This window comes from Elephas maximus, chromosome 9 (assembly GCF_024166365.1).
Source record: "Elephas maximus indicus isolate mEleMax1 chromosome 9, mEleMax1 primary haplotype, whole genome shotgun sequence".
NCBI classification, from domain to species: domain Eukaryota; kingdom Metazoa; phylum Chordata; class Mammalia; order Proboscidea; family Elephantidae; genus Elephas; species Elephas maximus.
This window is the reverse complement of record NC_064827.1, coordinates 72,541,708-72,568,639: the sequence shown is the minus strand read 5'-3', so window position 1 is coordinate 72,568,639 and position 26,932 is coordinate 72,541,708. Positions and strand designations below refer to the sequence as shown.

General features: G+C 41.4%; 1 protein-coding gene across 4 annotated transcripts in view; it reads right to left on the bottom strand.

Annotated features, from left to right (window-relative positions):
* Positions 1 to 7,698: 7,698 nt before the first annotated feature.
* Positions 7,699 to 26,932, bottom strand: part of PTGS1 (prostaglandin-endoperoxide synthase 1) — a 43,400-nt gene continuing 24,166 nt past the window's right edge. For all 4 annotated transcript variants that reach the window (XM_049897235.1, XM_049897236.1, XM_049897237.1 and 1 more), the window contains 2 exons: positions 13,812 to 13,959; positions 7,699 to 12,231 (listed from right to left, as the gene is read on the bottom strand). In XM_049897235.1, the coding sequence (XP_049753192.1) occupies positions 11,876 to 12,231; positions 13,812 to 13,959 (504 nt within the window). In that variant the 3' untranslated portion in view covers positions 7,699 to 11,875. The remainder of the gene's footprint in view (positions 12,232 to 13,811; positions 13,960 to 26,932) is intronic.

Sequence of the window (26,932 nt, the reverse complement as noted above, 5' to 3'; positions counted from 1 at the left end):
TGTTCTTACCCTAAAATGCCCAGACGTGTTGAAAATAGCAAAAGACCCGTGTCTTAGTCATCTAGTGCTGCTGTAACAGAAATACCATAAGTGGATGGCTTTAACAAAGAGAAGTTTATTTTCTCACAGTAAACTAGGCTAAAAGTTCAAATTCAGGGCATCACCTCCAGGGGAAGGTTTTTTCTCTCTGTTAGCCTTCTTATCTATTTTCCCCGGACTAAGAATTTCTTCATGCAGGAACCCCGGGTCCAAAGGACATGCTCTGCTCCCAGCACTCCTTTCTTGGTGGTGTGAAATCCCCCTGTCTCTCTGCTTGCTTCTGTCTTTTACATCTCAAGAGATTGCCTCAAGACACGGTCCAATCCAGTAGATTGAGTCGTGCCTCACTAACACAACTGCCACTCATCCTCCTGCTTTAACATTATAGAGGCAGGATTTACAAAATATAAGGAAAATCACACAATAATCATGGCCCAGCCCAATTGATACACACATTTTGGGGGTGACATAATTCAATCCATGACAACCTGGAATGTTCAAAACACCACTGAGTGCCCCTGAGCAAAACTCTTCACTTCTGAGCTTCACTGGCTTCCTTTTTTAAAAAGGGAACAGTGTTCCAGACCTCACTGAGTTGTGAGGATTAAACAAGAGGACCACGAGGAAGAGAGCCTGGCACAGTGTCAGGTGCACAGGTGGTGCTTATTCAGCATTAGCTGAGTGGGAATCCAAACCCTAACACCAATGGCCAGCTTCAGTCTGCTCGCCTCTTCTCTCCCACCTGTCATTACCTGCTTTCTCCAACTGCAGTCCTCACTTCTGAGGCCAACTGGAAAGGAGGAAGCAGACTCTCAAGTTGTACAATTTCCTTCTCATCTCCCAAGACAAGCTCAGAATCTCTTCCTTTTTATGGCATAACTCGAATCACTACTTGGACTACTCTTACGTTCTACAAAGCTGTATGTACAAGAATTACTATTGCAGCACAACTTGAAATAGCAAAAAACAAAATTTAAATGCAAACAACCTAAATGTCCATTAACCGAAAACCAAATCAGTTGCCATTGAGTTGATTCCAACTCATGGCAACCTCATCTGTGTCAGGGTAGAACTGTGCTCCATAGGGTTCTCAATGGCTCGTTTTTTCAGAAGTAGATCATCAGACATTTCTTCTGAGGTACCTCTGGGAAGGTTTGAACTGCTAGTCTCAGGAAATTGAAGGCTCAATATTGTTAGGATGTTAATTATCTTCTAATTGATCTATTGCAGAGGTCATCGATTTTTTTTTTTTTTCTGTAAAGAACTATAGAGTAAATATTTTAGGCTTTGTGGGCCATGTGGTTTCTGTCATACCTGCTCAACTGGGCCATTGCAGCCCAAAAGCAACCATAGACAATATGTAACAAATGAGTATGGCTGTGTTCCAATAAAACTTTATTTATGGACACTGAAATTTGAATTTCATATAGTTTTAGGTATCACAAAATTTTATTCTCCTTTTGATTTTTTTCAACCATTTGAAAATGTAAAAACCCTTTTTAGCTTGCCATATAACAATAGGCGATGGGCTAGATTTGGCCCATGGATTGTATTTTGCCAGCCCCAGATTTATTAATTAAATTCAACCCCTTTTAATGAAATTCCATCAGGCTTTTTCGTAGAAATTGAAAAATTGATTCTAAAATCAATGTGGAAATGTGAAGAACCTAGAAAAGCCAAAAGAATTTTGAAAAAAGAACAAAAAGGACTCACACTACCCAATTTCAAGACTTACTAAGCTACATTAATCAAGATAGCGTGGTATTGGTTTTACAGATCCATGGAAAAGAGAGTGCAAAGATAGAGCCACGCACGTAAGATTTATTGATTTTCAACCAAGATGCCAAGGCAACTCAATAGGTAAAGGGTTATTTTTCCAACAATGCTGCTGGAAAAACTAGACATCCATATGCCAAAAAACAAAAAAAAACCTTCAACTCTTACCTTACACCATATACAAAAATTAACTCAAAATGGGTCATAGACTTAAATGTAAAAACTAAAACTATAAAGCTCCTAAAATAAAACAGAGGAGAAAAGCTTTATAACCTTAGGCTAGGCAAATATTTCTTAGATAAGAAACAAGAAGCATAAACCATAATGAAAAACTGATAAATTCAACTTTAGCAAAATAAAAAGTTCTGCTATTTGAAAGATACTATTAAGAGAATATAAAGACAAAGCACAGACTGAGAGAAAAATGTTTGCAAAACACATACCTGATAAAGCACTCATATCTAGAACAGATGAAGGACTTTCAAACCAATAATAAGGACAGAAGTAACCCAATTAAATAAAGTGCAAAAGATTTGAACAGACACTTGGCCAAAGAAGACATACAGACAACAAATAAGCACATCAACATCATTAGTCATTTAAAAAAAAAAAAAAACCCAGTGCTGTCGAGTCGATTCCGACTCATAACAACCCTATAGGACAGAGTAGAACTGCCCCATAGAGTTTCCAAGGAGCGCCTGGCAGATTTGAACTGCCGACCCTTTGGTTAGCAGCCATAGCGCTTAACCACTACACCACCAGGGTTTCCTAACATTAGTCATTGGGGAAATGCAAATTAAAACCACAATGAGATACCACCATATGCCCACTAAAATAACAAAAATTTAAAAGTCTGACAATACCAAGTGCTGGTAAAGACAGCACCTGAAAACCTTCTGCATTGCAAAATAAGCAGCCACTTTGGAAAACTGCTTAGCAGTTTCTTAAAAAATGTAACCAATACCTACCGTGCAACCCAACATTCCCGCTCCTAGGTATTTATCTAAGAGAAATGAAAACATATGTTCACACAAAGAACTGTATGCAACATATGTTCACACAAAGAACTGTACGCCAATGTTTCAGACAGCTTTATTTACAGTAGCCAAAAGCTGGAGACTGTCTTAACAACTGATACGTGGGTAAATAGTGGTACATTCATACATAGAATACTAGTAAGCAATAAAAAGGAATGAACTACTGATACGTACAACAACACGAACGAATCTCAAAAGCAGTATGCTAAATGAAAGAAACTAGACAAAAAAAAGGCTGCATACTGTATGACTCCATTCATATGACATTCAGGAAACAGGAAATCAGATCAGTGTTTGCCTGTGGCTGCGAGTGGGGGAAGGGTAGTGGCTATAAAGGGAACTTTTGGGGTGATAAAAATGTTCTATATCTTGACTGTGGTTGTTACATAACAGCATACATTGGTAAAAGTCATTGAACAGAAACTTTTTTAAAAAGGATGAATTTTATTGTACAAAATTATAGTTCAAAAAGTTGACTTTAAAAAATAAAATTCTTAGGGGAAAAGAAAGATTTTAGGAAAAAGTCCTTAATAAGATCAAAGTGCATTGACAACAAAATATTGATAAATTTGTTTCAGCATTAAAGCCAAAATCTTTACAATGGTCTATAAGGTCCTCCATGAACTGGCTCTCAGGGACCTCTCTGACTTCATATCCTGTCTCTCTCTGCTCACTGGATCCAGTCCAGCCACATTGGCCCTCTTGCTGTTCCTCAAACACATCAGGCACACTCCTGCCTCAGGTTTTCACCAATCCCATTTTACAATTTTAAGCCTCCTTCAAAGAAGAGGAAATTACTAGGAATGATTACTGCTGTGCAAGACCCACCCCTCAACTCGGTGCCTCAATTCCAGGAAGAATTTCAGACCAGACCCAGGTAGGTCCTGCTTGTCTGGTTGGAAAGTGGGACAGGGAGGCCTGAGAAAGAGTCTCCGTTCCTCCAGTAGTAGTTTGAGCTGGTGACAGTGACAGTCAAGGGCCATTTTTCTAATTAGGAAACTTACTTTGCTGAGAGACTACCATGCCTAATGACTAACCACCGCTCACTTAGGAGAAACCAAACTTTTGACCACAGATGAACCACAAAGAACTTCTCTGAGTGACTAATTAATACCAAACAGAGAAGCCAGGAAATTCTCAAATACGGTTTCTCTGGGGTCTCATTAATGAGGCCACGGAACGGACCAGGCCCCAGAGAGGCAGCTCCAGGTGTGCTGAAACTTTCTGATATTTCACACTCAAAGCTTCCTCACTGCTTCAAGAGGTTACATGTATCCAACTCCTCTTTTGAAACTTGGATGTCTTACCAAAAAACAAACAAACAAAACCTGTTGCCATCAAGTCGATTCCAACTCATGGCGAACCTACAGAATAGAGTAGAACCCCATAGGGTTTCCAAGGAGTGCCTGGTGGATTCGAACTGCTGACCTTAACCATTATGCCACCAGGGTTTCCTTAAATTTCCATATTCAAAACTGAAATTTTGACCTTTGCCCCTACAGTTGTGTTAACGTCCTCGCAATTAAGTCTTTCCTGTCTCAGCAAATGGCTCCACCACTCCCTGAGCTATTCAGTGACCTAGGGGTCATCCTTGATTTCTCCTTTCTTTCATGATCCGATTCCTCTGTCTAACACCAAGTCCCATGGATTCCTTCTCCAAAATAGACTTTGAGCCTGCCTGTTTCCCTCAACCCACTGGGCTTTCAATATCTGCTTATTATCGTGATTTTACACTGCCCTATAATGATCTGGATAATTGGGGTGCTGTGCAAGAATAACTTTTAGAGCCAAGTTCTTGGTGGATGGGCTACAAGGGACACTAGTAGTGTGCCTCTCTGGTAGAAAAAGAAAAAAAAAGTGAGATATTGGTGGGGGGATAGAAAGACAAAAAAGATAACCTATAAGAATAGCCAAAATAAAGAAAGGAGAGGCCCTTCTTAAAGATATCAGTGAGGGCTTAACTACATAGCAGCCTAAGATACAGACAGGACAGTGAGTAAAGAGAGCACAACCTGGGTATATCTGGAAGCCCCACACCAAAAGAAACACTAAAGGATGTTCTTTAGGGAGACGGAAAATGATCCTAGATGGACAGACAAAACACAGGAAGAAATGAGCACAATGAAAAGGATAAAAATGTGACAAATCTTAATAAACAATGCCTGTTTAAAGCAATAATACAGATGTCTTCTGAGGTTAAAAATGAATGTTGAATTAAAATACGTGACAACGTAGTTTAAAAGGCAAAAATTGAGCAAATGAAGTTAAAGTATTACAGAGGTCTTTCATTTACCAGGAAATGGTAAAAGTAAACCCCCTTTCTTTTTGTGGACAAGGAGACTGCAGCTGCTTCTTTCATTTCCAGGACTGCAAGGGAAGTCAGCCAGGGGCCCAAGCTCTTGAACTGAGAAACTTAAATGACCACTGGACAAGAACCAGGCAGTTGGCACCTTTCCGTACATGAGACCCCCTCAGTCTGTCACACACTTAAAGTCATTCCTTGATTCTTATTCAGCTGCCCTGTGCAGCATCCCAAGATTTGTGAAAGCAACCAACAGTGTCCGAGTCACATCTGGGATCTTACCATCAAGCTATTTCCTTCAATCCAGCATCTCAGATAGTGGAAAATTCCTAGAGCAAAAGTCATTTGAATGTGTGGTAACTGCACTTTTTTTGTTACCGCTGACCTTCAGAATGGAACGAACATGAATCTAGGAGTCATGCAGATTTGCGTCATATTTACGACCAAAAAAAAAGCCTCTTAGATCTTGGCCGTCTTTTAGCACGAACTGGAAGCAGCACTGGGCTGGGAATTCTAGTCCAGGCTCTGCCATTGACAGGCTTTGTGACCTCATAGAAATCTCTTCATTCTAAGCCTCAGTCCTCTCATCTGTGAAATGGAAAGAAGAATGCCAATTTCACAGAGCTGCTCTTATGAGAATTAATAAGGTATTGTGAATAATGAGATTAACACAACGACCGATGAGCAGCAAGAGTTTTTAAAAAACTATAGACAGAAAGCAGATGAGTGATTTCCAGGGGCTGGGGAGGAGGAAATGGGGAATGACTGCTGAATAGGTACAGAGTTTCCTTTTGTGGTGATAAAATGTTCTGGAACTAGATAGTGGTGATGGCTGCACAAAATTGTGAGTGTACATTCAATTGTACACTTTAAAATGGTAAATACTTTGTTTTGCATATTTTACTACAATAAAAAAAAAACAACACTGTCGAGTCTCTTTCTGCATCCCATGGGGTGCATAAGAGAAGGAAACTAGGACCTGCCTTGAGACCCTCCCCTGGGGGCAAGAACTGAGAACTAAGACTAGGCCAGGCACAGAAGAATCACCACGCTGGGCAGGGCAGAGCCCTGGATCTGGAGCATCACTGAGAGCTGCTAGAGAGCATGGAGAGAAGCATAAGTGAGCTAGCAGGTGGGGAGATAAATGGGCACCGCTATGGTGCCCACTTGTAGGAAGTAGGGTGGGGCTCCGCTCTTTTCAGATTTCAGGGGACCGGGACCAGTTACGTTCAGTGAACATCAGTGTGGTATGAAGAGTTCAAGTCATAGATTAGAAAAGAGAAAGAAAGCCTGGAAAAAGTGAGTCATGGGGAGATTCATCCAAAGAGGAAAAAGATGGCCTACAGGCTGCACGACATGGTGCAGAGGTCTCCATCCAAGGCTTATTAGTAGCGTCACCTGGACACACATTAACATTACCAACGCCCACCATATCACTTCACCCTATACTGTCTACTCCCCCACCCCCACTGTGATTATGGTTCCAGATGTCTTGGACAAGGCCACGTGGTGGAAAGAGGCCAAGCTTTGGAATTTCATACTGCCTCCCACTACTTCCTGGCTGTATGGCTCTGGACAAGTCACCTAACTTCTCTGCATCTCAATTTCCTCACCTGTGACATAGGAAAACCTACCTCAGAGTTGTTATGAAGATTTAATGACATATACTGGTAAAGCCATAGAGTAGGCTCTTAGTATTTATTCCCTTTCACCTTTTTCACGGTATATGTCACACTTGTGAATTTATTTTCTCTTTCCATCAGGCTACAAAGCCAGGGAAGACCTGCAGGGGATTTTGAATGGAGAACAAGGACCATTTCCCATTATAAACGTGTATAACAGATGATGTTTTAAACAGAGCTCTGCCATAAAGGCAGCTTTATTCATAATACCCAAAAAAATGGAACAACCCATACATCCATCAACAGTAGACTAAATAATCAATTGTGGTATATTCTTACAATGAAGCTTACACAGCAATTTAAAAAATATCAAGCTACTGATACACATAATGTCTCTTGGATGTCAGAAGACATTATGCTGAGCAAAAGAAATCAGACACAACACATACTGTGGGACTGCACTCATGACATTCACGAGCAGGAAAAGCTAATCAACGATGACAGAAGTCAGAATAGTGGTTATCTTTGGAGGGTTGTTGACTGAGAAGGGGCACAAGAGAACCTTCTAGAGTGTTAGAAAGGTTCTATATCTTAGTTTGTTTAGTGATTATTTGTGTTTATACATAAATAAAAATTCACTAAACTGTGCACTGTAGTGGAAACAAACTAAATGTCCACCAACAGATGAATGGATAAACACAATGTGGTACATATACACCATGGACTATTACTCAGCCACGAAGAGAAATGAAACACTGATTCATACTACAACATGGATGAACCTTCAAAACATTATTCAAAGTGAAATAAGTCATTCACAAAAGGATAAATGGTAAATTTTATGATTGTATGATCGCATTTACGTGAAATATCTAAAATTGGCAAATGTATAGAGACCAGAGTTTATTAATGCTTACCAGGAGTGAGAGAGAAGGGGAAGGAGGGAGTCATTGCTTAGGGGGGCAGTGAGCTTCTGTTAAGGGGGGATGGAAAAGTTTGGAAACACATAATGGTAATACTTGCACAATGTGATAAACGTAATTAATGTTACTGAATTGTACTTGTAAGAAATGTTGAAACGGCAAATGTTTTGTTTTATATATATATATATATGTACTTACCTCAATTTAAAAATAAAAAAAATTAATGAACTTTCTTGTGTATACGTTATACTGCAATGGAGGGGAGGGGCAGCAGAGGACCTGCCATAGAAGTCTTCAAGGATGCACTGCCACGTTATCCTAAAACTCAAGATACCAAGGCCATAATTGCGCAAATGTCTCAAAAGCCGTTTTGACGAAAAGTATAAAGAAGTATTTTGACCAGGCCTGGGGAAAAACCAACTTCAAATTAAATATCAATAATGGATAAGATAGTGAGGGAAATGTTCCACTGTAGTTCCCTTAAGAGTGCCCTATAAAAGTACTTTTTAAGTTTTGGTATCCTTTAGTGCCATTCACACATAGTAATTGTAATTTAAAAGTCCATTTTTATAGGAAAAGTATAATTAATCACAAAAAACTGGATTATAGGCATGCCTAACGTTTTTTGACCCCTTTTACGCAAACATTATTAGAAGATTGTACTGTATGTACTCTAAAGTCCTTTGCATCTCTGTTCTTCTGTATTTCCCTCATTTCACTTAAGTTCTTTGCTTGCAGTTACATCTAGATGCTATCAAGTCAACTGTGGTGCATCTGCGATATTCTCTGTGATACTAACTTGGATCCACTGAAAGAAACTTCTGTTTCCTAGCCCCTCTGAACACTCTTTGTAGATATGGAGAATTTCCCACATTATGGGTCTCCTCTCCCCAGGGTACAAGCCAGAAAACTCATTTTCCCATCCTCCCTTGGATCTGGAATACAGACATACGCGCTAGGCTCCATCGGTCAGATGTGATTTAAGATTTTTTTTTAATTCTAAGTAGAGCAAAGTGAGGAGGCAGAGATCACAGGGGACCCATTTTCTGGCCCGGGTGGCTGGAAAAGCAACCGGCTTTAGGGCAGCAGTAGTGGGATTTTGGCAGCAGAGGTGCAATCTGAGATGCCGGTACCTGGTGGCATCTTCACTGGAATGGTGGGATGAGGCCTCCGAGCCAAATTCTCTGTCCTTCCTAATGGTTCTTCAAGCTACAAAATGCTTTATAATAAATTCCTTCATGCTTAAAACTGGCTAGAATGGATTCTGTTACTTCCACTAAAAGTCCTGAATGAATCACCCACCAGATCAAAACTCCAGGAATGAGCGTTCACATTAAGATCGTTCTCTCTGAAGAAGCCTTCTTGGTGCATTTGACGTAAGTTCCAGTTTGCAAAAATGTCATACACGGTTTCTCATACAAAGCAAGTTCCACCTAACCTAGGCAACTGGATTTGAGAAGGAAACATCCCTGGAATCTATCCCATCCTCCCACCCTCTTAGCACTTTGTTTGGCCCCAGCTGCCTCCATCTCTCAGCTGGACCATGGCAGCAGCCTTCTCACTGTTCTGTCAGGCTACCGTGCCTCTGCTCTGGTCTGTCGTCCACCTCAGCTGAACACACTCCTTCTCACACATGAATCTGATTGTGTCTCCGCTGATCAAAACTCCCTCCTGCACCACTGTAGTGCCTCTGTCACTTTGGGGCACAGCCTCTTGCCAGCAGCCATTAGGGTTTGGTTGCAAGCAACAGACACCAACTCTGACTGATTTAAGCAAAAGAGGAATTCCTGGAGCAGCCAGGATGGAAGGAAAAGCTAAAGTTCATTGAAGGTCAGGAATCCAGGCTGCTCTGGGGATCTCAGAATCAGAAACCAAAGGATAGTCTTTTCAGGGCCCAGCTGTGGGGTTGAGTCAGCCATCTTCAGGCTGCATGTAACTCCATTCAAGTATCAATTACAAGGACAGGGTGTCAAATTGGCCGAGATTGTTTCACAGGCCCACCCCTTGGCCAGGGTAGTGCCATTGACAGAACCACCTAGACTGAAATTAATGAGAGAGGGGAGGGCTCTCAGGCAAAGTAGGTGTGTTTATAGAAGAGTGGGAATATATATACTGGGCAAGCAAGGACAGGACACAGCCACTCCTTGCCCACTTCCAGCACACTGAAAGATTCTTGTACTTCAGAGCAACTGGGAAGCAGGGAAGACTCTGCATTCAACAAAGCCCTGAGAGGATGGTGGGAATGGTCCTCACCCAACTAAGGAGGAAACAAAGATTTTCTGAACTGTAAGACAGCAGCCCCAGCCCCAGTGACCCAATTCCCCAGTTGTAGTCTATCATCTTTTTGAGGAACTCTAAGCCCATGTGTGTGGAACACAAAGGACCTTTCCTCTTTCCCCTAGTCTCTTACCTTACCCCTCTGTCCTCTCCATTCTCTTCATTGGCCACAGGGGTCTGCATGGCTGGGGAAGGGGTCTCAGGGCTGAGACCAGAGGGAAAAGGGGATGTATGCCCTTGGATCACCACTGCTCCATCTCAGGTCTCTGCAGCAGAGTGGGCGAGGAGAGAGCAGAGTGGACAGAGCAAAAGTTCACACTCACCTTGTAGTTATCTTCTTTAATTGCTTTCTTGTTTATAGTCTGTTCTAACCCATTAGAATGTGGGCTCTATAAGGGTAGAAGCTTGTCTGTCTTGATCACTTACTGCTGTATCCCCAAACCTGTAAAGTATCTGGCACTTAGTAAGCATTTAGGAAAATAAATAGTTGTAATTGAACGAAAAGTGTGCATGTAAAGTGGGAGCTACACGGTTCCATCCCACCCTCTGTCTTTGACCCTAGGCCAGACAGGCAAGATAACCCTGGCACTGAGTCATATCAGGAAGCCGGGGAAAACTGAGTGGGTCAAACAGTACAACATCTAGACTCAGACAGACCTGAGTACCAAGCTTGGCTCTGGCTCCTGTGGGGTATGTTGTGTAACCACTCTGAGTCTTGGTTGCTACTGTTTTAAAATGGGGATATATCACCTACTTCATAATGTTGGTGCAAGAATAAATGAAAACTAAACTGTGAAGCTGGCCCACAATAAGTGCTCTCCTCCCCAGATGCCCCTCATCTGTCACACTCTCTGTAAAGGAGGATGGTGTAAATAATGCTACATCTCTCGGGGCTGGGACGTTGTATATTATAGTACAGCAGCCTAGAAAAGGTAATGCCTAAGCCACAGGAGAAAGAAAAGCACCAGTGGTAGGACATATACACAGCGACAGAGCCCAGGTGATCCCAGTAGAAAGTCTCATGCTGCAATCTCATCACACATAGCTTGTGGCTAGGAAAAAGGCCCCTACGTTTGAGGATGGGACCAAAAGAGATACATAGCATGCAACTTTGGAAAGAGAACTTTATTAGCCTCATGAGAAACAGTTGCCGTGATTCAAGATCTGCTTGGGGACCAGGCCCTGGTGGTTTACAAGCAAAGGCACGGAAAGGCTCAACTGTTCTATCTACATCCTTGGACCAGGATCTAAATAGGAGTCCCAAGAAATATACTCCACCTTCTTGCTCCCTCAGTGCAGGTACGGGTTCAGACAATGCATTCTTATTGGACATTAGATTCTCCTGCTCTATGGATATCTCATTGAACAGGAAAAAAATCAAATTAATATTCTAGGCATTCAGATCAGGACTATTCTGGCACACTAGTCACTGTTTTGGGTCATCAAGCAGGAACATAACTTTCTGGATCACCAGTCATAAAGTTAACATCCTGGGAGGGTCACCCACAATTCTAGAATGCAAAATAAGAGCCCCCTAACTTTCTAGATGATTTAACCAGGAGCTCCACATTCTAAAATGCCTATATTCCAAATCAACCAGAAATCTGACATTCTAGTTTGTTAACCAGGAACCCAGTGTTCTGGCATGCCAAGTGAGAGCCACTCCCAACATTCTGGATGATTAACCAGGAATTCAGCATTCTAGAACAACAAACAAAACCACAACATTCCAGATAATTGGTGAGGGATTCAAAGTTCTAAAGGTCAGTCCCAACAGTCTTAATGCCAAACTAGGCTATCAAAGTTGGCCTCAACATTTAAGACTATCAATCCTGGCCTCAGCATTCTGGAATGATAAGCACAAAGCTCCATCCTCCAGAATGCTGCTGCATTGTCCCCTTAGAGCTCTGTGGACGGCCGCTCCACAGTAAACCAGTCATCCCGACTGGGGTCAGGCACATGGAAGGAAACATAAGGACAGGTTTTGGTGTTGAGGCAGACCAGCTTCTTCAGTGTGGCAGTCTTGACAATGTTGAAACCTGTCTCGCCGCCAAATGTGCTGGGCTTCCAGTACTCCGGAGAACAGATGGGATTCCCTAGGAGGCCCTTGAGGGAAAAGGGAGCCCCAATTTCTATCATACTCTCCCCAAAGATGGAGTTTGGATGGCACTTCTCAAGAAGCAGCCCCGGATAGAACTCCATGGCATCGATATCACCATATAGCTCTTCCAACTCAGCTGCCATCTCCTTCTCTCCTACAAGGGACAGAGGCTAGAGTCAGAGCTGTGCAGCCAGTAAGGTCAATCTAGGGAGAGAATCTTCTAGGTCCATCTTTTACTGGGGAGAATAAGAGGCTTCAGAACAGCAGTTCAAGCAACTGGACATGACCTAAAATCTGGCCTGGTTGACATTGTGGAAAGCACAGATTGACGCTCCTCCAAGGCTGGATCTTGGGAAGGAATGTGCTACTGAAGAGAGAATAAGGGGCTTGGATCTGCCGCCAAACAGTGGGACCTTGAGCAACTCATATCACTTCTCTGGTCCCTAATTACCCAATCATTATGACAGGGAGAATGCTACCCATCTTTCTTTCTTCACAGACAGCTTCAAGGTCTTATCCTAGTCCAAGCCCCTTCATTCTGTTGGAGTTCAGAAACTCAAAGAACTAGTCCAAGTTCATATTTGGTGACAGTGTTCTTTCTGCCACTCTGGACTATTTGACACAGGAGATTAAAGAATGGGTGCTCTTTGACAAACCCAAAGATTGCCATTTCAGGGTTATGGGGATCTCCTCCACTGGCCCCAGGATCTGCCTCTCTGTGAGACTCACATGTGCATTGATAGGGACCAAAGAGAGACAAACATTGAGTGACGCTACCCATTTCCTCAAAACCATCTTCCATGTGGCAGTAGTGCAGAGTCATGGGTCATGTCACATCTTGCTCAAAATCCTTCAATGGCTCCCTGTTATCTGTGACAAGGGCCCCCAAAATTAGCTGCCCAGCAGCTGGAGGTCTCCAATAAAAATATGTACGTACAGATTCTTGTGTACCACCCAAGCCTACTGAATCATAATCTCTGGGAGTGATATCTGGGATTTGGTATTTTTAATCAGTTTTCCAAGTGATTCTTATGTAGCTGGTCCATAAATAGGCATACAGGAATCACTAGACAGAATAAGGAGTCCATGGATGGTGCACATGGTTAACATGCTTGTCTGCTAACCAAAAGCTTAGAGGTTTTTGTCAATCAAGAAGCACTCAGAAAAAAGGCCTGGTGATCCACTTCTGAAAAATCAACAACTGAAAACACTGTGGAGCACCGTTCTACTCTGACACACATGGGGTCGCCATGAGTTGGGGTTGACTTGAAGGAAACTGGCTTCAGTTTTTTGTTTGTCTGTTTGTTTAGACAGAATAAAACCCAATATCGTTAGCATGGTACCCAAAATTGTACACAATTTGGCCCCAACCGCCCATCACTAACACCTTTCACCTAAGCCCCATGTTCCAGCCGTACCTACTATTCACTGTTTTCCTGAATAGGTGCAGTCTTTCTGACCCCTATGCCTTTGTACTTTCTGTTTCTTTAACTAAATTGCTCTTCCCTCTATTCTCCATCTGGAAAATTACTATTTATCCTTCAAAGGCAGCTGAAAAGCCACCTTCTTTCCCCAAGCACGGTTGTTTATCATTGCTCTCCACCCCAGGCACAGTGCTCTCATATCCTTACAACTAGGCCACAATCTATCATCTGATTCTGTTTTCTTGGCTTTGTCTCACTTTACTGTGAGTCCCTCAAGGGCAGGGACTGTGTCCAAGAAACAGCTGCTCACCTGTGAGCTCCTCGAAAGAGGTGTAGGGCCTCATGCCAAACCTCTTTCGGTACTCATTGAAGGGCTGCAGCCGCAACTCTCGAGACTGCTTGATGACCTCCACGGCAACATGCAGGACATGCTGGTCCAAGTTCTGACCGCCACCGATCTGCCAAGAGATGAGCACAGCTGTGGGCTGTAGGCCAAGCTAAACTGTCCTGCAGTCTGTGTTAGAGCCCTCAGAATAGAACCTCAGGCCAGGTGTCTCCCCTGAGCTAGGACAGAAAGCATGGCTCAGCCTTGCAGCCACAGTGCTGGGGATCCGGCCCTAGGTCCACCACTGTCGTGATCTCTCACAGACCCCTCTGAATCTCGGTTTCTTCAGCTTTAAAGTGTTTAGTGGGCCAGGAGGACCCGTCTAGTAGCTCGCCAACTCACACTGTTGCCTAATCCTTTAAATCTAGGTGAGAACCTTCAAGGCCATGATAAGGAAGGTTCTGGACCTATTAGGTTCAGCAAAAGGACTCTGCAGAGGAGATGGCCAGCATGGCCATAGCCAAGAACTCAAGCAGAAGGGGAGGGCACCCCACCTCTGGAGAAAAAAGTTAGAAAGGCAAAAGGGTTTCTGAACCAATAAGCGATTTGAACAGAAGGATGAGGGAATGCTAGTTTGGGGTGCCAGGAGTTGGGGAATCAGAAAAGAATTCCACTTTATGGCTTTCCTAAGATATTTTTTACTTTTTCTTGTACTTTAGATGAAAGTTTACAGCTCAAGTTAATTTCTTATACAAAAATTTATACACACATTGTTATGTGACCGTAGTTGCAATCCCTATATATACGTTGACAGTACACTTCCCCTTTCCACCCCTCATTTCCTGTGTCCATTCAACCAGCCCTTATCCCTTTCTGCCTTCTCATCCTGCCTCTGGACAGGAGCAGCCCATTTAGTCTCGTGTATCTACTTGAACTAAGAAGCACACTCTTCAGGAGTATTATTTTATGTTTTATAGTCCACTCTAATCTTTATCTGAAGATGGGCTTCAGGAATAGTTTTAGTTCTGGGTTAACAGAGTCCGGGGGCCGTGTCTCAGTCAGACCATTAAGTCTGGTCTTTTCACTTGCATTTGAGTTCTGCACCACACTTTTCTCCTGCTCCATCAGGGACGCTGTTGTGTTCCCTGTCAGCGCAGTCTTTGGTGGTAGCCGGGCACCACATAGCTCTTCTGGACTCAGTCTGATAGAGTCTCTGGTTTATGTGGCCCCTTTTTTTCTTGGGCTAATATTTTCCTGGTGTCTTTGGTATTCTTCATTCTCCTTTGCTCCAGATGGGGTGGGACCAATTGATGGCCGCTCCCAAGCTTTTAAGACCCCAGACACCACACACCAAAGTGGTATGCAGAACCTTTTCTTAATAAACTTCGTTATGCCAATTGACCTAAATGTTCCCTGAAACCATGGCCCCCAGACCCACTCCCATGCTACTCTGTCCCTCGAAGTGTTTGGTTGTGTTGAGGAAACTTCTTAGCTTTTGGTGTAGTCCAGTTATGCTGACTTCCCTGTATTGTGTGCTGTACTTCCCTTCACCTAAGGTAATTCTTGTTTACTATCTAGTTTTTTTTACTATCTAGTTAGTCAATTTCTCTCTCCTTCCCTCCCCTTCCTCGTAACCATCAAAAAATGTTTTCTTTTGTGTTTAAACTTTTTCTTGATTTCTTATAATAGTGGTCGCATACAATATTTATCCTTTTGTGATTAATTTCACTCAGCATAATGCCTTTCAGATTCATCCATGTTGTGAGATGTTTTGCAGATTCATCATTGTACTTTACCATTGCGAAGCATTCCACTGTGTGAATATACCATAATTTGTTTATCCATTTGTCTGTTGATGGACACCTGGGTTGTTTCCATCTTTTTGCTATTGTGAACAGTGAGTGCTGCAATGAACATGGGTGTGACGGTTTATATTTCTCTAGGATATATTCCAAGGAGTGGGATTGCTGGATTATACGGTACTTCTATTTCTAGCTTTTTAAGGAAGTGCCAAATCGATTTCCAAAGTGGTTGCATCATTTTACATTCCCACTAGCAGTGTGTAGTGTTCCAGCCTCTCCACAACCTCTCCAACATTTATTAATTTTGTGGTTTTGGGATTAATGCTAGCCTTGTTGGGGTGAGATGATATCTCACTGCAGTTTTGGTTTGCATTTCTCTAATGGTTTATGATCATGAGCATTTTCTCATGCATCTGTTAGCTGCCTGAATGTCTTCTTTGGTGAAGTGTCTGTTCATATCCTTTGCCCTTTTTTTAATTGGGTTATTTGTCTTTTTGTAATTGAGGTTTTGCAGTATCTTGTAGATTTCAGAAATTAGACCCTAATTGGATATGTTGTAGCCAAAAATTTGTTCCCAGTCTGTAGGTTCTCTTTTTTACTCTTTTGGTGAAGTCTTTTGATGAGCATAAGTGTTTAATTTTTAGGAGCTATTTTTTTTTTTTTTATCAGTTATCTAGTTTCTCTTCTGACATTTGTGCATCATTAGTTATGCTTTGTATTCTGTTTGTGCCATGTATTAGGGCTCCTGGCATTGTTTCTACTTTTTCTTCCATGATCTTTATCATTTTAGATTTTATATTTAGGTCTTTGCTCCATTTTGAGTCACTTTTTGTGCATGGTGTGAAATATGGGTCTTGTTTCATTTCTTTGCAGATGGATATTCAGTTATGCCAGCACCATTTGTTAAAGACTGTCTTTTCCCCATTTATCGGACTTTGGGCCTTTGTCAAATATCAGCTGCTCACAGGGGGATGAATTTGCGTCTGGATTCTCAATTTCTGTTCCATCAGTCTATGTATCTGTTGTACCAATACCAGGCTGCTCTGACTACCATGGTGGTATAATAGGTTCTAAGATCAGGTAGTGTTAGGCCTCCCACTTTGTTCTTCTTCTTCAGTAATGCTTTACTTATCTGGGACCTCTTCCTTTTCCCTATGAAGTTGGTGATTTGTTTCTCCATCTCATTAAAAAATGTCATTGGAATTTGGATCAAGAGGACTTCCAGTCAACATGGTGCCATAGGGGGAAGCACCACACCGTCCCTCTACAGCAAAGACCCGAAAAACTAAGTAAAACAGAGACAAACATCATTCCTGGAACCTGAAGTGTCAAATGAAGAGATAAAAAACTCAGCCAAGCACCAAATGGAATAAGGAACTGACAGAGGACAGAGAGCAAGGAGAGATACCTGCAGAGGGCCCCATCACTAGCACAGCACGGATCTGCCATTTTGGACTCCTGTCGGGGGTCAGCAGACAGGTACCACGGGAAAGCTGCTTCACAGAACTCCCAGCAGGAGATAGAGCACCTGGTAACCAGTAATATACACTTTCCCACCCCCCATTCTCTCCCCGCTGCTCTACCTCTGAGCTGGCTGGCTGCAGTGGCTCGGCCAGCCAGGAAGTACAGAATCCGTGCCACTTGTATTCACCCCACCAGTGTCAGAGATCGGCGGACAGGGAGTATGAGAAAGCAGCTTCGTGAAGTTCCCAGCAGGAGACAGAGCACCTGGTAACCAGCGATATATGCTTTCCTAACTCTCCATTCTTCCTCCCCACTTCAGCCTCCTCTCCTTCCTGCCAGCCACAGTCTCTTGGCCAGGAAGCAACTGTTTTGGCCTCAGTCTCCTTGGATTCGACCTGCCCACACTGGCTGGGCTCCTGAGCTGGTGTTGGTTCTTCCTGTCTCTTTGGTTTCCTCTGTGCCTCCTACCACCTCTTCCTCCTTTCTCTGGAACACCTGGCTCCCTGTGCCATTTTTGCTTCTTCTTGAAAGGCTGTGAAGCCACGCTCAACAGGGAAACCACTCCCCTGGCCCACAATGCCATGCTGGTGGGATCCCTGGGGCTTTTTTTTACCTTGTTTTGTTTTGTTTGTTTTTCGCAGATTGGGAGCCCTTTCTAGCCAGGCTGCATTGCACAACTTAGGAGTCACTTCTCTATTCTCCGCAGCCGCCACGTAGGTGGGATCCCTGGGGGCATTTCTTTTTTTCCTTCTTTCTTTCCTTTTTTTTTTTTTTTTTCTTTTCTCTCTCTTTTTCTCTTTCTGTCTTTCCTCATTTCTCAGTTCTTTTTTCTCTACACTTATCTTCTTTTCCTGTCTCCTGAATACCTGGTGCTGTGTGATATCTATACCCTCTCTAGCTGGGCTATACCATGCAGCCTGGGAGCCACTTCCCCAGTCTTAGCATCCCCAATGATGGGACTTCAGGACTCCTGGGGCTTTTCTTTTTTTCTTTTCCAAATTTTCATCTATTTTTTTTCCTTTTTCCTTTTTCCCTTTTCCTTTTTTTTCTTTTTGCTTTTCCCCATTTCTCAGTTTCTTTTCTCTCCACTCCAACAGCAAGCTCCCTTAGCACTTTTTTCTTTCTTTCTTTGTTTTTAGCTCCTGTTTCTCTCTCCTCTTCCCTACACCCCTATTAGCTCCACACATCACAACCTCTTCCCTTTTTCCTGCCTACCTACACCAAGCACTGAAAATCACACCCCTGAGCAGTACAGGCACGACCTAGTGGAACCTGCCCAGCACTGACTCCTGGCCCACCCTGTCGGCCCTACTATGTGCACAAACAATCCATCCCAAACCCTTCCCTTCAGCTGGATATGCCCTGCTGCACCATAGCTGATTGACTGGCCCTGCTCATTGGACAAGGAAGTGAAAAGTATTGTGACTACAGACTAGCAAACAACAAAGAACACACAGTCTGCCTACTCAGACATAACCAAATAAAACAAACAAGCAGGACAAAGCAAACAAATCTACAATCAAGAAACAAAGAAAATAACTACTGAATGTCCTGAAGACAGCAGACAATACCACAACATTAAAAAAAAAAAAAAAAAGGACAGGATGGTTCCAGTAGGTGTCCAAAATAAAACATCAGATGACTTTCCAGTAGAAGAAAAGGCACTAGAACCACCTGACAGGGAATTCAAATCTCTAATATTCAGAGCAACCCAAGAGTTGAAGCAAAAAAGCAGGTGAAAATGAGGAAAAAATAGACAAACTTATGGAAAAGGCAGACAAATTCATGGAAAATGCAGACCAAAAAAATGGAACAATTCAGGAAACTAATACAGGAACAAAGCACCAAAATAAGCTCACAACTAGAATTGATACAAAAACAACAATTAGAAATCCAAAAGATAAACAACAAGATTTCAGAAATGGACAGTGTCATAGAAGGGCTGAGGAGCAGGTTTGAAACAACAGAAGACAGAATCAGCGAACTTGAAGACAAACACTTGGATATAACTCTGTTTAAGGAAAAAGAATGAAGAAAAATGAAGAAACCCTGAGAATTTATGTGGGATACAATCAAAAGCAAAAATTTACGAGTGATTGGAATTCCAGAACAGGGAGAGAAAACAGAAAACACAGAGAAGATCATTGAAGAATTGCTGACAGAAAACTGCCCTAATATCATGAATAATGAAAAGCTGATCATCTAAGAAGCTCAACGAACCCCATATAGGATAGACCCCAAAAGAAAAACACCAAGGCATATCATAATCACACTTGCTAAAACCAAAGACAAAGAAAAAATCCTGGGAGCAGCTCGAGAAAAACAAAAAGTCACATACAGAGGAGAAACAACAAGGCTAAGCTCTGATTATTCAACAGAAGCCATGCAGGCAAGAAAGCAATGGGATGACATATATAAAACCTTGAAAGAAAAAAATTACCAACCAAGAATAATATATCCTGTAAAACTTTCATTCAAATATGATGGTGAAATTAGGACATTTCCAGATAAACAGAACTTAAGGGAATATGTAAAAACCAAACCAAACTTACAAGAATTATTAAAGGGAGTCCTTCAGTCTGAGAACAAACATCAGACCACAGCCTGAATCTAGGACACAAGATTGTACCAGCCAGATACCAACCTAGGAAATGAACTCTCAAGGACTATTCAAAGCCAAAAGAATTGCAACATGGAACCAGGGAGGTTAATCTGTAAATGACAACAACATCGGAACAATAAAAGAGGGAATAAACAGTGTAGGTATAGAACTTTCTAATGAAGAGGAAGGCAAGGGAATACCAAGTAATAATAGGCTGGTTCAAAACTAGGAAGATAAGGGTAAATTTCACGGTAACCACAAAGAAAGTTAACAAACCTACTCATCAAAATAAAGAAGAAAAACATAAGATCTCAATAAAAACAAAATCTACAAAAATGAAATGAAAAAGAAATCAACAAAAGGAACTCACCATAGGAGAGTAAGAGAAACAAAGAAAATGTTAGCACCACACAAAAAAAAAAAAAGCACTACAAAATGACAGCAATAAACTCACACCTATCAATAATTACACTGAATGTAAATGGCCTAAATGAACCCATAAATAGATGCAGAGTGACAGAATGGATTAAAAACAGGATCCATCAATATACTGTCTACAAGAGACACATCTTAGAAATAAAGATGTAAATTTATTAAAAATCAAAGGATGGAAAAAATATATCAAGCAAATAACTACCAAAAAAGCAAGAGTGGAATTTGGATCAGGATTGCATTGTATCTGTAGATCGCTTTAGGTAGAATTGACAGTTTCACAATGGTGAGTCTTCCTATCCATGAGCAAGGTTATTTGCTTCCTCTCCTGTTTTTCTTTTGTTAGTTTGGCCAATGGTTTATTGATTTTGTCAATTTTTTCAAAGAATCAGCTTTTGGTCTTGTTAACTCAATTGTTTTTCTATACTCTTTCATTTATTTCTGCTCTAATTTTTATTATTTCTTCTGGTGCCCGTGGGCTTCTTTTGCTGCTGTTTCTCTATTTGTTCGAGTTGTAGGGTTAATGTTTTGATTTTGGCCCTTACTTCTTTTTGGATGTGTGCATTTATTGCTGTAAATTGACCACTGAGCACTGCTTTTGCTGTGTCCTAAAGGTTCTTGTAGGATGTGTTTTCATTCTCATCTGATTCTGTGAATTTCTGTATTCTGTCCTTGATTTCTTCTATAACCCAGTGGTTTTTGAACAAAGTGTTGTTCACTTTCCATGGATTTGATTTTTTTTTCCCTTGCTTCTTCTGTTATTGATTTCTACTTTTATGGCTTTATGGTCAGAAAAGGCACTTTGTAATATTTCAATGTTTTGGATTCTGTTAAGCCTTGTTTTCTGTCCTAATACGTGATCTATTCTGGAGAATGTTCCACGTGAGTTCGAAAAGAAAGTATATTTGGCTGCTGTTGGGTGGAGTGTTCTGTACACGTCTATGAGATCAAGTTGGTTGATTGTGGCATTTAGATCTTCTGTGTCTTTATTGAGCTTTTTTCTGGATGCTCTGTCCTTCACTGAAAGTGGTGTGTTGGTCTCCTAATATTATTGTAGAGCTGTCTATTTCTCTTTTCAATGCTGTTAGAGTTTGTTTTATGTATTTTGGAGCCCTGTCCTGTATATGTCTATGAGAGTGTGTAAATATTTATTACAGTTATGTCCTCCTCGGATCCACAATCAATACCCATGGAAGCAGCAGTCAAGAAATCAAAAGACACATTGCATTGTACAAATCTGCTGCAAAAGGCCTCTTTAAAGTGTTGAAAAGCAAAGATGTCATCTTGAGGAGTAAGGTGTGCTTGACCCAAGACATGGTGTTTTCAATTGCCTCATATGCATGCAGAAGCTGGATAACGAATAAGGAAGACTGAAGAAGAATTCATGCCTTTGAATTATGGTACTGGTAGAGAATATTGAATATATCATGGACTGCCAAGAGAATGAACAAATCTGTCTTATAGGAAGTACAACCAGAATGTTCCTTAGAAGCAAGGATGGCAAGACTCTGTCTCACATTCTTGGAATGTTATCAGGAGGGATAAGAACCTGGAGAAGGACATTATGCTTGGTAAAGTAGAGAGTCATAGAAAAAGAAGAAAATCTTCAGTGAGGGAGACTCACACAGTGGCTGTAACAATGGGCTCAAGCATGGCAACAGTTGTGAGGATGGTGCAGGACTGGGCAGAGTTTCATTCTGTTGTGCATAGAGTCACTATGAGTCGAAAACAACTCAATGGTGCCTAACAACAACAACATGTCCTCCTGGTGTATTGACCCTTTAATCATTATACAGTGTTCTTCCTTATCCTTTGTGGTGGATTTTGCTTTAAAGTTTATTTTGTCAGAGATTAATATTGTCACTCCTGCTCTTTTTTAATTGTTTTTTGCTTGATTTTTTTTTTCATCCTTTGAGCTTTGTTTGTGTCTTTGAGTCTAAGGTGTGTCTCTTGTAGGCAGCATATAGACGTATCGTGTATTTTTGTCCATTCTGCAACTCTATGTCTCTTTATGGGTGAATTTAGCCCACTTACATTCAGTGTAATTATTGATAGGTATGAGTTCAGTGTTGTCATTTTGATGTGGGGTTTTTTGTATTGTTGCCAGTTTCTTTGTTCCACTTAATTTTCTGTGCTGAGTTGTATTTCTTCATGTATTTTCATCTTTTTCGTGGTTCTTGATTTTGTATCTGCTGAGTCTTTATGTTTTTCTTCTTTTTTATTTTGATGTGTAGGATTGTTAATTTCCTTTATGGTTACCTTAATATTTACCCCAATTTTTCTAAGTTTAAACCAGTCTTTTATTTCTTTATATCACCTTGACTTCCTCTCCATGTGAAAGATCTATGACATTTTTTAGTCTCTCTTTTTTGTTTTAAGTTGTCATCTTTTACATACTGACGTCTCTGTTTCCCTATTTTCAGTGTTTTAGTTTTATTTTTATGACTTCCCTATCTGGGTTGATATCTGGTTGCTCTGTCCTGAGTTCTAGTCTTGGGTTGTTAACTGATGTTATTGATTTTCTAACCAGAGGGCTTACTTTAGTATTTCTTGTAGTTTTGGTTTGGTTTTTACAAATTTCTTAAACTTGTGTTTATCTGGAAATGCCCTGATTTCACCACCATATTTGAGAGATAGTTTTGCTAGATATATAATTCTTGGCTGGCAATTTTTTCCTTCAAAGCTTTATATATGTCATCCCATTGCCTTCTTGCCTGCATGGTTTCTGCTGAGCAGCCCAAGATTAGTCTTATTGACTCTACTTTGTAGATGACTTTTCATTTATCACTACCCGCTCTTAAAATTCTCTCTTTTTATTTGGTTTTGGCAAGTTTGATTATAATATGTCTTTGTGAATTTCTTTTGGAATCTACCCTGTGTGGGGTTTGATGAGCTTCTTGGATAGGTATCTTCTCATCTTTCATGGTATCAGGAAAGTTTCCTGCCAATAAATCTTCAACAATTCCCTCTATATTTTCTGTTATCGCCCCCCCCCCCCCATTCTGGTATTCCAGTCACTCATAGGTTATTCCTCTTGACAGAGTCTCACATAACTCTTAGGGTTTCTTCATTTTTTTTAATTCTTTTATCTGATGTTTCCTCAAATAAATTGGTGTCAAGTCTTTATCTTCAATCTCACTAATTCTGACTTCCAGTTCCTCAGTTCTGTTCCTATGACTTTCTATTGAATTGTATAATTCTGAAATTTTATTGTTAATCTTTTGGATTTCTGTTTGCTGTCTCTCTACGGATTCTTGCAGCCTGTTAAATTTGTCATTATGCTCTTGTATAACCCTCTGAAATTCCTCTGTTGCTTTGTCTTTGTGTTCCTTGTCTTGTTCTGCATTTTACCTTATCTCTGTCCTGATCTCTTGAACAGCTCTGTATATTAATCTTTTGAATTCTATCTCTGGTAATTCCAAGACCTTCTCTTCCTCTGGGAAGTTTGTTGGTTTTTGTTTTGGTTGCTTGCTGAAGCCATCATGGTCTGCCTCTTTACATGATTTGATATTGGCTGTTGTCTCTAAGCCATCAATAAGTTATTATATTTATTTATTGTATGTTTGCTTACTGTGTCCTACCTTCATGTTCTGTTTTGTTTTGCTATGCCCAAATAGGCTGGTCATGTGAACTACTTTGATTACTGTCATCTTTGAAGGCCTCACATCCTGTCACCAGGTGGTTAGAGCTGTTACTAGGTATGTGAGGCCAGGAGTTCATTTACTTTTCTTGTGTGGATTCAGCTCAGGTGTCCAGGTCATCAATCACCAAATGTGTGGTGCAGGCTCTCACCTACAGTCCTAGACCAGGCAGGGCTACATAGGGGTGATTGGGGTAGGCACAGGTATCTGCAGTAGGTGGTTATGTGCTGTGCAACATAGGGTGCTGATGGATACCCCTGAGTACCTAAGTGAAAGGCGTGTCCCTGTTCCCTAGAGCATGTACGTGGGTGGGCTTTGCGGCTGGACTTTGGGCACCCAGTGCTATTGGCTGTAAGGAGGAGGAGGCACCACTTATTCTCAGACTCCCGTTGTGGGTTGCTAAGTGGAGTAAGTGGAGCCACCAGTCCTCAGGCCCCTGATGTGGGTACGTGAGTACCCTGCTTAATGTGCAGGGCAGTGTCAAATGTCACAAATCTGCCACTCCCCCTTAGCTGTTGCAGTTGAAAATAGGCTTCAGATGTATACTCTGTTGTACTGTACTAATGAGGGCCTGTGCTGCTGAAATGGGCCCACAGAGGCCTAGGCAAGGGTGAAAGACATTGAAAGGCCATGGAGCTCTTATGCCTGTGTCTAGGCAAAGAGCTGTGCCTGCCCTGAGTTCCCAGCTTAGGAGAGCTGGCAGATTGTTTTTTCCGGTTTGTTCATTTGTTCCCTCTCCAAAGCCAGGAGAAGGGCTCGGGGGGCATGATAGGTCCCACTTCCAGCCCAGAGGGCAAGGCAACCGCTGAAGCTGGACCAAGACCAGAGCAGAGCAGGGAGGGAATGGGTAAATGAGAGAGAAATACTTCCCAGAGTGGGGGAAGGGTTTTTTTTGATCTACTGTGGTAGGTTAGATGCTTGCACTTAACTTTCTAAGATTCAGTGCTGCTTTCCCATGGTTCTGCAGGCTTGAGCAGACTTTCCACTGCTCAATTTCTCCTGGTGTGGAAAACACATCCTGAGCACTACCGCTTGCCTCAGGCCTGCACACCGGCTGATCCAGCCTGCAGGGTGCCAGCCAGGTCAGGTCTGGCAAATCCTCACTGTTTCTGAACTGTCTCTCCCTCCCCCGCCACTCAGTCCGACTCCTCAACTTTGTCTTTGATGTTCAGGGCTCCTAGATTGTCATACATAATCAATTCACTTGTTTTTCGGGTCTTTGTTTTAAGAGGGACGACAGGAAGCATCTGACTACTCTGTCTTCTTGGCCTCGCCTCCTAAGATATTTTTTAAATTATGTTCTAGCAGAGCTGACATGTGCTTGTCACTCTCCAAGTCTGCTTTTATCATAGAACAGGGATAATTAATCTTTCTGTGGCTTTTTTTTAATTTATAATTTTAATTCTTTTGCTGTTGTTGAGAATATACACAGCAAAACACACACCAACTCAACAGTTTCTACATGTACCATTTAGTGACATTGATTACATTCTTTGAGTTGTATAACCATTCTCACCCTTCTTTTCTGAGTTGTTCCTTCCATATTAACATAAATTCACTGACCCTAAATTTCACATCTAATCTTTCCAGTTGCTGTTGTCAGTTTGATCCCATATAGATAGACCTTAAACGAATATAATGCTCAAGGCTGCCCTTTTTTACTAGTTAAGCTAAACCATCGTTTGGTTTTAAGAGGACTTCAGGGGTATTTTGGTTTAAAGTTTAAAGATTATCTCAGGGCAATAGTTTCAGTTCATTCATTCAAACTTCGTGGCTCTAGGAAGTCTGGAGTCCATGAGAATTTGAAATTCTGTTCTGTATTTTCCCCCCTTTGATTAGGATTCTTCTATGGAATCTTTGATCAAAATGCTTAGTAAAGGTAGCCAGGTACGATCCAGTTCTTTTGATCTCATGGCAAAGGAGACAGCTATTCATGGAAGCAATTGGCCACACATTCCATACCCTCCTCCTGTTCCTGAGTCTCCTTCTTCCTCTGTTGTTCCAGGTAAATAGAGACCAGTTGTTGTGTCTTGGGTGGCTGCTTGAAAGCTTTTAAAACCTCAAGCAATACACATCAAAGTAGGAGGTAGAACAGAAGCATTAAACACGTTATTAGGCCAGTTAAATGGGATGTCCCATAAAACCTCGACCCTAAACCTCCAAACCAAGAACCGAAATCCCACGAGGTTTTTGGTTGTATATATGCAGCCTCAGCAGCTACTCCTTTTTTTTTTTTGTCAATGTATCTATGGCACAACTTTTTGCCAATTTAACTTTTTACAGGTGCACAACTTATTGACCACAATTACAGTAATCGCTGTGCAGTCATAACCTTAATCAACAAGTATTTCCATCAACATTAATCCCCCTTTCCCGCTCCCTCCCCTCATGGTAACCACTAATAAACTTTGTTCTCTACATATTTGCTTTTTCTTGTCTTTTTATATAAAGGAGGTCATGCAGTATTTGTCCTTTTATAATTGACTTATTTCACTTAGTATAATGTCTTCCAGCTCTATCCATATTGTAGCATATATCAAGACTTCATTACTTCTACTGGCTGAGCAGTATTCCATTATATGTATGTATCATACTTTGTTTATCCATTCACCTGCTGATGGGCATTTAGGTTGTTTCCACCTTTTGGTTCTTATGAATACTGCTGCAATGAACATAGGTGTACAAGTATCTGAGTGAGTCTCTGCTTTCAAATCTTTTGGGTATATACCTAGGAGTGGAATTGCTGGGTCATATGGTTCTATTTTTAGTTTTTTGATGAACCAACACACTGTGTACCATTTTGGCTGTACCATTTTGCATTCCCACCAGCAATGGGTAAGTTTTCTAGATTCCCCACATCCTCGCTAAACGTATTATTTTCTGTTTTTCTGTTGTTGTTTTGTTTTTTAACCTTAGCCATCCTAGTGGGAATGAAATGGTATCTCACTGTGGTTTTCACTTGCATCTCTATGATGGCTGATGACGCTGAGGATCTTTTCATGTGTGTGGTGGCCATTTTAATGTCCTCTTTTATGAAATGTGTATTCAAGTCCTTTGCCCATTTTATGATTGGATTATTTATCTTTTTATTGTTAAGTTGTCAAAGTTTTATATATATTTTGGTTATTAGATCCTTGTCAGATATACGGCTTCTGAACATATTCT